The 16,523-nt window shown below is 40.8% G+C and overlaps 1 protein-coding gene across 2 annotated transcripts in view; it reads right to left on the bottom strand.

Annotated features, from left to right (window-relative positions):
* The window catches only part of col12a1b (collagen, type XII, alpha 1b), a 150,022-nt gene that overhangs the window by 77,716 nt on the left and 55,783 nt on the right, over positions 1-16,523 (bottom strand). For both annotated transcript variants that reach the window (XM_074684633.1, XM_074684632.1), the window contains 8 exons: positions 14,557-14,702; positions 11,771-11,900; positions 11,247-11,383; positions 8,371-8,500; positions 8,082-8,221; positions 3,720-3,852; positions 3,595-3,612; positions 1,988-2,127 (listed from right to left, as the gene is read on the bottom strand). In XM_074684633.1, the coding sequence (XP_074540734.1) occupies positions 1,988-2,127; positions 3,595-3,612; positions 3,720-3,852; positions 8,082-8,221; positions 8,371-8,500; positions 11,247-11,383; positions 11,771-11,900; positions 14,557-14,702 (974 nt within the window). The remainder of the gene's footprint in view (positions 1-1,987; positions 2,128-3,594; positions 3,613-3,719; positions 3,853-8,081; positions 8,222-8,370; positions 8,501-11,246; positions 11,384-11,770; positions 11,901-14,556; positions 14,703-16,523) is intronic.

Raw genomic sequence — 16,523 nt, 5'->3', positions numbered from 1 at the left:
TCCTTGAGGTGGGAATCCAAGGAACTCCTCGGTCTGTGACTCCAGCTGTGTGGAGGTCCTGATAGATGCTGGACTGAACATGCAGCTGGTGGGAGATGATGGATGAGAGAGCATGCAGTCAACACACAGGACCAGAGACGCATCTGTTGTATTCCTAGTGTGAGGCAAGCTAGGGGATTGTGGCAGACCCCTCTCACCTCAGACTTTTTCAATCACTACCCCCTGACAGGAAGCTGCAGTCCATCGGAACCAAAACCTTATACCACAGCTGGTGCCTGCAGCTGGACTCATCAACAAGGCCCTGACCCCCACTGACAACTTATTTCATTTTGAAAGTCACATTTCAGGTGGTTTCTGTCTTCTTGTCCTGCTTGATCTGCTCTGTGCTCTGGCAGCTGGAAAATGCAGATGTCTTGCATATTTGACAGATCTGGTGTGATTTGGCCTCCAAAGACACTGACACTGGCACGGGTTTATGTACCGGTTCCATGACAGCTTGGCATAAAAACTGCAAGTGCATTTGGAATTGACAATGACATTTGGCGTATAAATAGATCCTTGAAAAGCTTTTTCATGTGTACAATTGATTATGTTCCTCCTGCTTCTGCTCTCCATACAGCCAGCTGACACCTGATTGGTTAACGCTACCCTGACAACAAACATACATCAAACAAAAACCAGAAATCTTCTCTTACCAATCCTATGAAATTCTACTTGAAAATTGATTCAAAAACAACAAAAAATCTTTTCCATTTCAGGTCAGATGTTTCAAAACTTCAAATAACCCGAGTACGACGCAACATTTTCCCTCTATCTTATTTCCCCGTAGATTCCCTGTGGCTGTTTTCCATTTAACAGATCCTAAACGTGTTCCTCCAGAGACTGAAAACTTCCCATCATATCAAGCTGTTCAAACTGATTTGTCTCTAAATGTGTCGTGGGACTCGTTTTGCAAACCCCACTGATAGACTCAGAACTCTCCATCACATTGAGATATTCATGGATCTGTCATCGGGCGGCCGCTGGAGATGTTCCGCCGCACCCCGAGAACAGTGGAAAGAAACATCCATTTGTGAGGCCACAAACAGGAAAGTCCACCCTGATGAGGAATTCAGTGGTGTTGTTGCTGAATCCTGGACAAACAGATGATACCCAGTGTGTTCAGCGCTACGAGGAGAGAGGGACCTGTTTCTGGTAAACTCCACAGTTCACTGAATTAAGACAGTTTGGGTGTAAAACAGATCAAAAATCTCTGAAGTCACGTCTTTGTTCAGAGGCAGAGGAGTAGCTCCAGCTTCGGTCTCTGGATGAAACTAAGAGCCAAGAGTGTGTGTGAACGAGCTGAGATGATGGGACTCCTGATGCTGGTTCACAAACAAAGATTTTATGGATGGGATGGGTGACGAAAATGATAACTTCAGGTGAAATTTGGATTATTCAACCCATCAAAAGTCTGTTTTTGTGGCTATTTATTACGATATAACATTATGATTTTGTTTTTTATTAAAACCCGAGTTGAAACTGTACCCTGAATTTGTGTCTGGTTTTTTGTTTGAATCATATTTTTATTTATTCCTGTGATGTATTCAACATTGATTACAACCTTTTTTAAGTACTATAAGCTGACTTTTTGTTAAAAGAAGAGCAATGACAGACTAAATAGGAGTCCTAGTGTCAGTTAAACTGTCTTGATAGCCTCTTATTCATGTTTTGACAAATTTGACAAGAGCGCAACTTGTTCAATTGTTCATACAGCAGATAAAAATCAAACAAAAGTAAATCATGAATGAAATTGTGATAATAGGAGTGGCATTAAGTGAAGGATTAAAAAACAAACTCCTAAAAACTGGCCGAATACTATTTTAAAACACATGTTCAAATCAGAGTAATGTTATACGCTGATGATGTTACTCTGTTCCTATCAAAATAAAACTCCCCCCCGGTCTGTAACACGAGGTAAAATAAATTAACTGTGGAGTGAACTCACCTGGAGAGGCTCTCCCCCAGTGACAGGTTTGTATGTGATCCTGTAGTTCTGCACCGGACCAGGGGCCGCATCCCATTTCAGAGACAGTGATGAGATGGTGGCGTTAAACACCCTCAGGTTACGAGGCGGCTCTGGACGCACTGAGAGCACACAGATAAATGAAGTTAGATCAGAGAGAAAGAAACTGAGCTTCCCAGTTTTTATTAGCGACAATGATGATGATAATGATGATGAATTGAGGATGAGGATGGAAGGGGATGATGGTTAAGCTCCCAAAATCCTGGAGGTGATAAATCTGGAATGGTGAAGTATGTGATGAAGCAGCACAGTGGTCAGTGAAGCATTATGAGGCAGGGCTGGAGTTCAGTTTCTTCTTGTTTTATATCTCAACAGCTTCAAATCAGCTGATTCTGTAACTCATCACATGCCCACTTCATGCCTACAGTTGATAAACATGTTAGCTGTGTAAAAATATATTTATATTAGTAATGATGATTGAAAAAAATTGCATGAATTTTAAAAAAATTTGAACAGTTTTCTGGTGTTTATGAAACATTTTACCACAAAGAAATTGATCAGTTCCACATTCCAAAAGGAAATCACGGTTAATTCAAGTTTGTTCTAAATTTTTAAAGAGTTAAGCCATAAAACATGAAGAAAAAAGTTTAAAAAAACAGCAAAACTCAATTATAATGAAAAATAACCCCAAACAAACAGACAAAATAATTTAAAGTTTGGGCTAGAAAATTAAAATCTAAAACTCAGATTCCAGTTCATTTATTTATGAGACAAAAATTCATTATCTTCTGGAATCAAAACTCACAAATTAACAAGAAAACCAGAAAAAACTTCCAAAAAATTAAGTTATAAATTCAGATTCCTAAAAACAAAGAAGCAGAAGTTCAAGAAATCAAAGTGTTTGTTCTAATTAAATTTGGATAAGATGATTTTAGTAATAAGTTAATAGTATAACAGGATTTTAAGGAGCAAATAAATATAAGACAGACTTTTTAGTCACTCAGCTTTAAGGATTTAGTTAGATAAGAAGATTGCTGATCGCTAACCCTGCTTCAGAAACACTTCACAACAAAGCAACAACATGCAACAACATCTGGGTGACTGAGGTGAACACTGATGAAGATGTGATGAAATGACGAGATGATGTGACGTAAAACGGATCTGTGACAACAGAATTGTTTTAATGACAAACGAATGAATGAATAATGGATGATATTAAAACATTCATCCTCCTGGGTGGGAGGATGGCTTTGAACAGATTATGATTATACTGAGCGCTTTTGATCTATGTTCACACCACCGTCCATGAGAACCAAAGGACATCAAAGTTACTTAAAACAAAAAGAAGCAAGCCTTTGAGATGATTATATTCATTATTCTGAGGCGACAGTGAAGTCATATCACTTTCTGACTCAGCTGGATTCAGCTTGTTTGGTTTCTTTGGTTTAAGTTTGACATATCTTGTGGTGTGGACACAGAGGAAAGCAATAACTTTCACACACATGCAGTTGAGAAAGAAACAGCGTTCTTCTGTTAACACTGTCGACACGTTACAATGAAAAGGAACCCGTCTTTCTCATCAGACATACCCTCTTCCTGCTGCGACACTAGAAAGACAGGTCAAGACAAAAACAAGTTAACATTTCTTCTACCAAAACATGAAGGATGTGTTCTAGATGCAGGTGAGTCGATGAGAGTGTGACGACGTGCTTACGTGTTCGCTCGTCTCCCATCAAGTCCTCGCTTTCTGACTCATCAGGATAGATGGCGGTGACGGTGACTGAGTACTCGGTGTCAGGGTCCAGGTTTGGCAGAACGTGGGTGTTCTCGTCACTGTTCAGGATGGCCTAATGAAGGAGACAGAGACAGAAGAGGAAATGTGTTCACATCTTTTCTGTTGAAGACTGCCGTGTTCTGCTACCATTTTTCTGTCAGATTTTTCTTTCCTCACGGATTCCTCAGGATCATTTCCTTTCCAACCCCAGCTCTCTGCTGTAACTTGCAAATGCTGTAAAGGTCTCCACTCATGATGGGTTGAGATGACTCCTTATCTTATATTAATGTCGAGTTAGACCTGGTGTAGTTTTTGGGAAGTGCCATAAAATGATTTGTTGGTATAAGATAGTTTATTCAGGTGAAGACTCAATATCTTGGACATTGGTCGGTCTTTACTCATAGGCCTGTACTAAATGTTCTGCTTTTTACTGACACCTGAGGTCCTCACTGGCTCTAACAGATTTAGTCTCCTCAGACTTGCTCTTTATTTGGTCAAGGTGCTTTCAGTGGATAATTTACTTAGTTTGTATTAAATTTAAACTGGGATTAAGGATAATCTTAAGAGTTATCTCAGCAAGGACTCCTTTGCAAAAGTGATTTTGCGTCTAAACGGGACTTTTTCTGGTAAAATAAATGTTAAATTGAAAAAAATGCAAATATAGTAGGGATGCACCGATACCAAAATTTTGACCCGATACTGATATCCAATATTGATATTGCTGTTCGGGCTGATAACCTATATACCAACATTCGTATTGGTTAAAAAAACAAAAACAATCTGAGATGATGTGAAGGGGTAGTTCAGAGAGAAAGAGCGGCAGAATCGCGTGAAACTATGACCATGGAGAGGATCAAAGGATGGAGTGCCCGAGATGAACGGGATCAAAAAAAGTATGTTTTGTCTGATTTTTGGCTGGAATACAGGAAAAGAGACATAAAAGAAGAGAGTCCACTTTTCTAAGGTAGTTTTGGCATTTACATAGTCAAAGAAAACAATATCATTTGGGTCTTGAAAGATCCTTCAACGTGCTCTGAAAATGGCCAGCAGCTAATGAGTAAGTATCGGCCCACTCTTACACATAGGCCGATGAAAATGATGAACATCGGCTGATTCAGGTATTGATTCTGATATGTTGTGCATCCCTAAAGTATAGGTTAAAGTTTTGTTAGTTTGCCCATCAATTAATTGTGTAAAAGATATTCAAGTGCAAAAAGTCTTGCAGCTCTGTGCAGTTTACTCTTGTTTTGCAAGTTGAGAAGTTAAGCTGTCAGCATCTTCTCTCCCCTCCTGTGGGGGCTCAATTTTGACTTTCACATTATTTTCACTGAGAAGTTGATTCCCAGAAACATGAGGACAGTCACACAGTTCCAGCGAGACTACCCCAAACAAGAGAGCAGCTAGTCCAGATCAAATGTCTCTCCTGTCCATCCTGTGTATGGGATCCAGACAGTCAACACACAAGGACAAAGTGTGTGCATGTGTGCAGCAGACAGTGACAGACTGATTTAACCCTGAGTATTTCAACATGCCGTTTCAAAGTTAAATTGCAGAACTGTTTGAAATATTTATAAATTTTAGATTGTCCAGAGTTGGAGCTGTTGTCATGCTTGCTGGAAATTTAAGTCATTGGATTGCTCTTTGTCCTATTATAAGCTGCAGAGTATCTAAAACCAAGCTTCTTGTTACTCCCTGCTCATTAAACAATAGTTTTTAAGCGGTCACCTGTCCGTTTATTATGATTGGAGGGAAATTATGAAACAGAAAGTTACAGAAAGCAGCAGAGACACAGGACTCTGCTGCTTGTTTTTCTGAAGGCCTCTGGTTTTGATTTCCTGCGTCAGTGTTTGTGTCTGAGGGTTCAGACTCTAAACTCCTTGAGGATGAATGACTGAATGTGCAGTTCTTGATTGAAACAAACACGGACAGTAAAGGGCTTTCCGTTGCCGGTTTCTCCTCTGAGTTAAGCGTGTTGTGATTTTCTGATGGGTGGGGACGTGAAAGTGGAAAACTCTGGAGAGCCAAAATATAAGGAGAAGGAAACAAAGAGAGCATTATTGTTGCTTCAGCTGAAACGGATGTTTTCACTTAAGACTTGGCGAAAACATGGGCTATGTTTTGTGAGGCATGTCAGTCTCAGAGATCTGTGAAACCACAATATGATTTTCATTTTTAATTCAGTAATAAGAAAAAAACCTTAGATGACTGTTGCCGCATCACAGCGTGGTTCATTTTGAGCTGAAACAAAACCAGGTCCAGATTTGAAAACCGTGACTTCATGGACCCTCTGTGGAGAGCTGTCAGCGTGTTGGAAAGGAGGGGGGCTGAAGTGAAGTCCAGTTTAAAAGTAGTCCTGACATTAGCAGGCAGGTGTGGATTAAAGCTCTGACTCTGAGCTCAGAGCGAGTTCAGGCTCCAGTTTTAATCAGAGTTATGAAATGCTGCGAGGCTGCAGGCGAGGAACCTTCACCGCCTGTTTGAAGAGGAAACTCCAACCAGATGCTCAGTGTCACTGCAGACAGACACTGCGTTCCAAGTCGAGCTCATTTGCATATTTCAAGAGACAAAGCTGGACACGGTTGTTTTTCCAGCTGCTGAAGATGCACATTTTGATAACAAATAAGGAACGTGAGCTGGACAAAACGATTCCGGCTAAAAAAAAGTGGAGTCAAGCCAAGACACCAGATGTCTCAGACTGACCCAGGATGGACTCTCCTCTGTACGTTTACTGTATGGGCATGCATCTTAATGCTAACTTTCTAATTTGCAAATTGATCAAATCTGTGAGAAACCATCACCACAAAAACAACAACTGCGTGCCAAAACCAACTACTTATGAAAGAATGAATAACAATAAGAAACAGAAAACATCTGAAAACAACATCATTAACTGTCATTCTTTAAAGCAAGAGTTTTATTATAAACAGCCAACGCCCAGGTCTCCTTTGAAGTCTGCTTTAATCATTGAAAATCCTCCAAATTAAGAAAGAATAATGGATAATGAAATAAGCATTTAGTTATATAAAAAGAATTTTAATTCATTGAGTAAAAATTTTTTTGATGTAGTCATTTTTCCAGTTTCTCATCAGCCTCTTTATTGGTCATCATTAAGTTTTTTTTGCTGCATGTTATAAAAATTCTATCACTACAAGGCCATCATATTTTGGTATTCACGTAAGTTATGGCATTATTGAAAATGAATCACAACTTCAATTCACTTTTTAACTCGAAAATGTCCTATAGTTATGATTGGTAAATAGGGATGGGTACCGAATTAGGTACTTTTAGAAGGTACTGACCGAATTCTGTCAAAATTACCGGATATTGATTCATGTAAAACCAAAAGGTACCATGTTTAGGGACCTAAATGCATCCCTGTGACTGTGAGGGAGTGGAAGAGTAGGTGATTTTCCATGCTGGACATGAACAGAGTATTGCAAGGTTATATATTGAAAAATAAATTTGTTAAATTGAATTTTTTTATATATTTCATTATTAAACAAATTTATATTTTTTAACTCTCTTATTTTGTTGGGATATTGATGAAAAACAATCCCAAATAAATGGTGAAGAAAAAATGTATATTTTCAGAGTTGATGTTGGATGTTAACATCTAAAACTCCAGATTGTAGTTCACTTGTTGATGAGAGAAAACTTCAACATTCCCTAAGGTTAAAACTCACAATTGGACAAGAAAACTAGAAAATAGTGCCAAAATGTGGAGTTTTAAAAATTCAGAGTCCTAAAAACAAAGAAGCAGGGACTCCAGAAATAAAAGTGTTTGTTCTGATTGAATTTGGATATGATGATTTAAGCCATGAGTTAAAAAATATATTGTGTTTTTTTAAGAGGCAAAAAAAGTACAAGACAGATGTTTTGGCCTCCAAGCCTTGTGGATTTGGTTAAAGCTCCAAAATCCATCAGAGCGCCTCATTCTCATTACCGTAACTGTTCAACTATTTGGGCAAGAGAAAAAAATAATTCCTGGAAGAAGAGGAGATAAGCTTTCCGGGCATGATCTTTGTCTCTGAAACAATCCATGTGGCCTGGATGATGCTTGGGTGATAAAGGGTTAAAGAGTAAAGCCTCTAAAGGGAGGAAGTAAAAAACTTGTCAGAGATTACCTTTTAAGAGTATGAGAGCTAAAGTACTGCCAGATATTTTAAAATTGAAAGGAAACAAACTAAAACATGACAACAAAGATTCTTTTCAAGACGTGACTACTGTTCACACTACTTTTCCTTGTTTAAGACAACTTTTCACAGAATGCACTGTAACTGAAAAAGAAGACGATCTACTTACAAACTGGTAGTTGGTTTCTCCCTTCTTGGTCCAGCCGATGCGGTACAGAGCCACATCAGGGGCCCCATGATCCCATGTGGCCCTGAATGAGCTCTGCGTCACCTCAGAGAACCGCAGGTTTTTGGGGGCGGGAACGACATCTGATGGCAAACAGAAAGAGAAAAGTGGATTGGAGGAGGGCTCAGAGAGAAAGACAGGGTTTAAAACAAACGTAAAGGCTGATGAAGGATTAGCATTCATTTAAAAAAGGGTTAAACTGGATAAAGAGGAATTGAGAGGTAATGCAGACCTGTGATGGCTCTACCGAGCATCACCGCTCCAGGTCCGTCATCGTAGAGTGGGGTAACAGCCACATCATACTCAGTCTGGGAGATCAGGCTGGTCAGGTCCAGGGTAGTGATCCCTCCATCCACTTCAGCCTGATAGAGACAGATTCCTCCATCAGTGAGACAGAAATGTTATCAATACTGACAGAAACTGCTGCAGCAAGGTGTAAAAACGCTGAGACATCTCCTCTGTCAGGTTTTCCATTTCATGATAAAGTGAAGTCGGGTTAGCAGCAGCAGGAAGAAGAAGAAAGGCAAGATTCCTCTACAGAGACACAAAGCCTTCAGCATTAATCCTTAAGAGGAGCTGATCTGCTGCTCATCATCCATCAGAAACTTCTGGAAGCCTCACACAGGTGTCTGTCAACCCAACCTTTGGCTGCAGATTTATCCTGGACGGTTTGTCCTGTCCTGACTTCCAAGTGAGAAATTATGAGAACGGAGCGGTGCCGGGCTGAAGGCCTGCGTCGCACTCCGCTGCCAGCAGACCGCTTTTCTCATAAAAACCAGCCGGCGTAAACGGAGCTGTAACTCTCCGCTCGCTACGGACTTGGTGACTTTCCCAGAACAAAGATATCAGTGCTGAGTAATGCTCTGCTCTTATGAAGCTCTCAACGAGGTTTTATTGCTGAATACAACTTTTCAATGACCTTACAAACAACACAAGACCAGTTCAGAAAGCTCTTTACTGTGAGGGAAAACAATTCATACGATCCAAGAGAGAAGGTCACAGCTGTACATCACTTCAAGCCTGGCTCAAACAGCTTTTATCATTTGTTGTGACAATGCAGCCGCGTCTGGATGTTTTACTGGTGATGAATGCTGGAGAAATGCAGACAAATAAAATAAAAATGTCCAGCAGCTTGAAGAGCTCGTTGGGAAAGCTTCATAGTTTATCTGAAGAGCTGGGACCAACAAATACTTTGCCCAAAATAGACTCAAGGTCGATAAAAATTAAGTATCTGTAAACCAGCCAATCCATTATTCACTCCAATGTGTTTACCTCAAGCTTCTGTGTAGATCACCAAACCTCTTAGCTGGTCTTGGCCCACTCTTTATTTCATAATTTCAAGTATTTTGGACCATGACAAGCATTCTTTTCTGTGAGTTTGAGAAGTTTTCTAACAGTTAAAATACACCATATACGTCTCTGCTCCGGCAAATCGACCCCTGGCATCAAATATGCAAAGCTCCAATTTTGCAGTTGCAAAAGCAGTGATTGAGATCCAGTGGAACAGGACTTTGTGCACGGAAACCTCGTATAAAAGCACACTGACTCTCAAAATGAAACAAAGCATGTCTAAACCAGATGGTATTTATCTTGACTATAACAACAAACCAACATAACGAGTGGAGCCAGACCAGGAGTCAACAGGTTTGAAGTTTTACACCCCTACATGGACCAGGAGAGGATCATCATTGGAGTGGGAATCCAGGGACCCTCTCAGTCTGATATGAGCCTGACTGAACACGCAGCTAGTGTGAGCTGACGGCTCAGAGAGCACACAGTCAACACCAAACAGCAACCTCTTAAAAATATGAAGCAATGCAGAAATGCTAAAATCTGCAGTTTGTGGAGTGTCCCCTTGAGGATGGCTCAAGGAGTACCAGTAACCACATTTTCACAGCAGAAATAAACATGTTTACATGGTACAAAAAATGTCTCTCATCTGAACAGCAAATGTCTCTAACTATTAAAAAGACGAGTTCACCCAATCAGAGGCACAGCTATGCTGATTGACAGACAGGTGCTGCTATTAAGCGTGAAGAATCAAAGCCTGCTCCATTTCCAATATGGCCCCTGTCAACGATTTGCTATAAAACTCTTACTGTGTCCCAATATTGTGTACTTCTGCACTGACACTTATTATTTTGAGTATGTAAAGCCGCGTTTCCACCAAGCCATCCGGTTCGGTTCAGTATGGTTTGGCATGGTTTGGTACAATTAAGCCTGATCCCGTTTGCATTTCCACAGCAAACTGTGCCCTCTCATGGTAGGTGGCGTGTAAGTCGGATGCCGAAAGCCACAACTGTTAAATAATAGCGTGACGCCGTGGCAGTGCGACACAGTTTACCCCGCTAATAAATCCAACGAAGACGAAAAACGCAACACAGTAAACAAAGAGCAACGATGGAAGATATCCAGTGTTTGGTTCTCTGTGATTGGCATGTAGCTCTGCGATACAAAGTGTAATCAAGCTTTGCTTCAGAGAAGTCTGTGTGCCACCAGGTGTCGGGGTAAGTGATGATTCTTTTGACCAATCAACGGTCTGCATTGTGTTGCTCCACCTTCAGAGAGCAGATCAGTTCAGTCTAGCATCCATACGTAAGGGTCCCAAAAAGTGGGACGGCTCATCTCACTTATTTGGGGATCTGTCCCTGAATAAGTCGGTAGATACATCACAAAATGCACGCCGTCCCAAGACAAACAAATCTTATTTAAAAACTTGGATTGTGGAGATCTGGAGCCAGACAGAATTGACTTCTTTTGCTGTTAAAAATGTGCCTCAGGGAGACAGTTCTCTTTGGTAACAGTTAAAAGTATGAAGAATGAAACAGAGAATTAGTCCTGTTGTCTGTTCAGATTGTGAAGGGACTCATTTTGTAGTCTAACCAGTTTACATCTACTCACAGGAGCTTTGATATTTTCCATATACTTTTCAGGAGTCTTACACTTTCTCCTTTACAAAATGGGAAAAACACTCGACCACCTGTCGGATCCTCTCTGTCATCGGAGGGATTGATTTGTGTTAAAGGGAGTCAGACGGAGGCAGTGTTTTTGAAATCATTCTGTAATCCAGGATCAGATGAGCTTCTGAAATAGAAAAACCTGGTTTACCTCCTTCAGGTCTCCTTCCTCTGGTTTGTAGTTGATCAGGTATTTGCGAACGGCTCCAGGAGCAGCATCCCAGTTCAGCCTCATGGAGCTATGAGTCACATCAGAGATCCTCAGGACTCCAGCAGGAGGTGGGGGCACTGAGGGAGGACAGGAAAAAGACTGAGGTCGGTCCCAGCATCACTGAGGGATGTCTTTAGGAAGACTTTACAGGATACTGACAGAGATGGTAGAGCCAAAACTAACTGGCAGCAGCTCTGTTTTTGAAATACTGTATCTGTTTTCTGTCTAAAAGTTGAGCATCCAAAGCAAAAACTCAGTGTTTCATAGCTTTTATAAAATATCTGCTAAATGCAAAGGTAATGTAAGATATATATGTGTTCAATAAGTTGTGTTTCAAAACTTAGCCACACTCATGGGATAAAAATTTGATTCAATCCAGATTATTTCTGCCTGCCACCAAACATTTCAAACATTTCTTGAGCAAACTCTCCTGAAAGTTAGAGAATAAATGAATCATCTCGTACAGGTGACTCCGGTCCCCTCCAGAGGCTCGCTGGCAGCTTCTCCGTGCAGGGCGTACAGTCTGATGGCGTAGGCTGTGTTGGGGATCAGCTTCTCCAGCTGGACGTTTGTGACATCGCCTCCAACACGTACCTGCAGCCAGGAAGAGGAGGAAAGAGACATTTTGATCTTTTTGTTTTGTTTCTTTCAATTCCTCTTTCCTTTTTGGTTCAGGCAAACAAAACTGTGTTAGAATACCATCTATTTCAGAAAAAGCTGCTTCCTTCTGAGGTTTGACATGCGGTAAAAAGGCCACAGGCTGACACTTTACTTTAGAGGCCAGCAAATTTCATCGTACCTAGGTAATAATTAGACAAAGTTTTTTCTTATTTCTCTGAAGTTACCCCCAAAATTTCATGAGAGTTTGGTGAAAATTAGCACATAACTTCTGGACAGATTCTGTTTTGCAGTGCACCTGTACTCGAAGTGTCTATCACTGTAAACAGCCACATAATTCCATCATGCTCAAACTTTCTGTCGCGGAAGAAGATAAGACTAAGTATCTAGAGTTCATTTATCAAGCAAATGAACCAGCTACACTCAGTAAAACTGTTCATGTGTGTGCTAGTCACTTAATGGCCGACTGCTTTTACCAACTTTGGACAGTACAACAGAGGGCTAGCAAATAGACTGGTCCTGAATCCAGGCGCATTACCAACCATCCACCAACAAACCTGGGACCCTATAAATGGGAGTATTTTAAATGCTGTGTGCTGTGGAGCAGATGTAAGAGCTTTTCCTTAGTGTCGCCCCTGTCTCTGTGTTAGCTTCAGGATGCTAACTTAAGCTGCTGTAAGCCTGTTGTTTTAGCCTGTATTGTTACAGTAAACCAGCTTCGCTGTTTTCTAAACATTGTGCACACGGAGCTCGTGGAGCTGCTCCCAGTGATGCAGAAGAGCGGGGCAGTATCAGCGGTGGCTCACTTACATATGAAGGTCACGCCCACTAAATTAGACCATTCTGAAGAGAGGGGCTATGAGAGCCTGGAAACAATGCTGCTGTGCTTGATTTATTGGCTTTTTGGACCAAAACATGTTACTACCATTCCATGGAGATATCAATGATCCATATTAAACTGCAGAAAAGGAGCAAAATATGGGACCTTATTTCACAGGTAATTATCAGAGGAAACAATGAACCTAACTTCTGTGTTCAAGAACCAAGCAGCTATTTATCACCTGCTTCTCTGGAAAAAGCACATATTTCTAAAAACATTTAGTGGTGGGTTGTTATTTAATTTTAAATACACTATTTGCTAATCGTCACCTTCTTACCTTGCAATTTGGAGTAAATTTCAAAGGAGCTGGAAAAAAAACAGTAACCTACCAATTGTGACTTTTGACACTAAATTTGGAGATTATCTTAAAGAAGTTATGTGCTAATTTCAAAGAAATAAGAAAAAAAAACTTTGTCTAATTATTACCTAAGTGTGATGAAATTTGCAGACCTCATAAGTAAAGTGTTATGGAAGTGTACTTCGTTAACCCCTTTGGAGGAAATTAAAGTTTCACCAACGTGCATTGAAGAGTGGAGAGTGAGAGCTGCACTGGTCCCTGGGCTGTTAGGGCATGCCTGAGGCGAGCTCAGAAAGGCCAAAACTTGCTTGATCTTAATTTTGAGAATCAATACCGACCGTGAAAGCCTGGCCTTGCAATCCCTCTGACTCTTACCCAGCCACCATCTTAATGTCCAAACTTGGTCCATACCAGGACTTGTGCCAGCAACCCTCCAGTTAAGAAGCCAAGTCCCAATGGACTAAGCAACTATCCCTCTGAATCACTGCGCATAAATGGTTTTATTCTTGCCTTTTCTGGACAACCAGATCCAAAACTACTGACTCCAAAGAGATCATACTCTGTTCTGGAGTTGGAGAAATTGCTTTGAAATGTGGGAGGAGTTAACAAAGCACTGGTCTCAATCTTGTCCTCCTGATGGAAAACCAGCAGAATAAGCGTTTATAGCTCTGCATTTCAGCCTCTGGTTTCTGTTACTGGGTGTCCAAATACTCCTGGCCATGTGGCGTGTACATCTTGTGCCCTCTTTTCTTTGTGAGTGGCACCATGCAAACTGCGATTTCACATTAATCAGCATTCTGCTCAATAATCCAGAGCTCTACAATCAGACGTCCTCCCTCCTCCTCTGGATGTTTCCAGGAAAAAACAGCTCATGTACGATCAGACGTTTCCCTCCGCTGTATAATTGCACATGTAGATTAACACCACAGAGTAGAATAGCATCTGTTCAGTTTATATCATTCTGATGACTTCACACCATGAGCTAATCTTTCCCATTACCCGGCGTGTCTGAGGGTTCTGCTTTTCGAGGACCTGGCCTGAGTTGCACGGTTTGAGTCCACTTCCTTTTCTGCGGAGTGATTATTATGGTATCGACATCTGGAAGCTGAAAGCAGCTCCAGCAGAAGCCGGTTGGTATAAAATTAATGTGGAAATACTGAGTGTGAAATTAAGACGTAAAGGGGTTAGTTTGGCCTGTTTGTGTGTTTCTATCAAGGTTTGGATCCATAGGGTTGTTGTTTTGGGACTATTACAATATTACAGAGTTTTAACTTAAATAACATAAATCTGAAGAAAAATAACCGACTCCCAGCTTCATGTGAAATCAGGAGTAAAATTTCTCTTTTATCTCTAGTGCCGTTTGTTGTAAACTGCTGAAAAGGTTTTCCATTAAAATGAATCACCACTCCTAATTTGAAACACATGAGTTACATCTGAAGGTTGAGTCACTCTACCTCCTTCTCCAGCTGGGGCTCGGAGGCGTTGAGGGATCTGTAGAGGAGCATGTAGCCCGTGGCACCTTCAGCCGCTTCCCATTGCACCCTCATGGTGGTCGAGGTCTCATCGTAAACATTCAAGTTCTTTGCAGCTGACAGGGGCACTAAGAGGACAAACACACACTGTTAGAGAAACGTTACACCAAATCTGCTGTTTTGAGATTTTAAATCTAAATTCTTTCAAGTATCTCAAGATGGGTGAAATCAAAAATGCAGATTCCTTGGATGGAATGTCTGAATGAGTGACTCATGAGGGATGTTTTCTTATTTTTGGGGGAGGTTTTGGCGAAGAGAGAGGGATAATGATACAAACAGGTGAGTAATATTGTCAAAGTCATATTTCAAAAATCTCTGGATTTCTTGCAGATGTCGTAAAGTTTCTGACGTCTGATGAAGGCTTCTGGTTTTTGAATAATATATGGTGTGGGGTTTTGGGACTGAATTATGGACAGGAAAATATATAAAGTAAGTCTATTTCTGGAGCACTTAAAAAGTCCTCAAAGGGCCTTCAATGTATTTTCATTGAAATGTGAAGAAAGGAAAAAGAGGAGAGAGATTAGAGGCTTCTTTTAGCACAAAAAACGTCTTCTTTTGGGTTATTTGGGAAGATTTTACACATTAAGTCCCGTCTACACTAGATCAGGAGAAAAAACCAACAATTCTGTGAGGAGGAGATGCAAATGTAATCACTTTGTGAACCTGAAACTTAACCAAAAAATCAATATTGTTTTATCAGATGTCCAATTCTTTTCTACTTCATGTTAACATTAGCCATGTTTTGAACTGTTGGTTTGTTTTGAAATTGCTCCTCAAAACGATCTACCTAATGTGGCTATAGGGACAGCTACAGCTATAGCTAATGATAATTACACCAATGTCAGACCAGGGTTCTCAGTGGACAGACTTCACCGCGGTGGGCTGCGTTTTATGATGCATGCAGGAGCTGCATCAGCTACACAAGGTATGAAAAGCAAACGTTACAGTATTCAGAAGTCACATAACATAGCCTCTGAACGTTTGCTTTTCATGGCTTAGCTGCTTCATCGTGGTGGTGTCTGTTTGCTGTGAGTTAGTTGTCCCAATCTGACATCAGTTTATAATCAGTTTGTAAAAATGTGTTTAGTTTGGAGGTGAATTAGTCGCTCTGCCCTCAACAGCCAGCCAGCATCTAGGGGTGGTGACGTAGTGGGGATCAAGTGGTGTCTCGTTTCTAAGACGTTTTTTTACCCCTTCTCCTTGGCCCTTAAACCAGAGTGCCAAGGAGAAGGGGTAAGACGAAGAATGACAATTGGGATTGGCTCATATTGTCTATCCAGCAATGCTGTTTTTGAGCTGCTGGATGACCTAAGGGCTGATTTGGAGCTTGTCGTGGAAAGGAGCCATGCCATAACTCCTATGGAAAAACTCATTGCAACACTGCATCTTCCTGCATCTGGAGGTGGAGGAAAATCGCAACTGGCCATATGCAGGACAGATTAATGCTGTAGGTCTGCAGTAAAGAGCCAATCTGATTCATAGCTATTTTTTATTAGCCATGCAATGACCAAAAGAAAAAAAAACATGAATGAACTCAAACATTGTGGCATGTTTTGAAACAAACAAAACTGAACCTTAACTGCCTCTAGAGAACAGGAAACCAAAGCGAATAATAAAAAAAAGAATAGTGCAATTGACTGTGTCTTTTTTTGTCTTTTTCTCAAAACAAATTCTCTAACCAGGGTTTTGTGTTTTCACTGTTGCGCTGGTCTCCACCCATGCATAAGAAACGTTCATATCCCGCTCTCTCTGGAGAAAGCAAGAGATGAACCTCCCTCTTCATTCGCCAGCAGTTCAGTTGAATGACCTCTGGACCGTTGCGAGCACTGCAAAAAATTGTAATCTTAGCAAGTGTTTTTGTCTTATTTTCAGTAGAAAATGTCTTTTTA

Source organism: Halichoeres trimaculatus, unplaced genomic scaffold (assembly GCF_033239565.1).
Source record: "Halichoeres trimaculatus isolate MK-OKI-2021-1 unplaced genomic scaffold, fHalTri1.1 fHalTri1_scaffold_13, whole genome shotgun sequence".
Lineage (NCBI taxonomy): Eukaryota > Metazoa > Chordata > Actinopteri > Labriformes > Labridae > Halichoeres > Halichoeres trimaculatus.
Note: the sequence above shows the minus strand (reverse complement) of the source record. Positions and strands in the feature narration are given on the sequence as shown.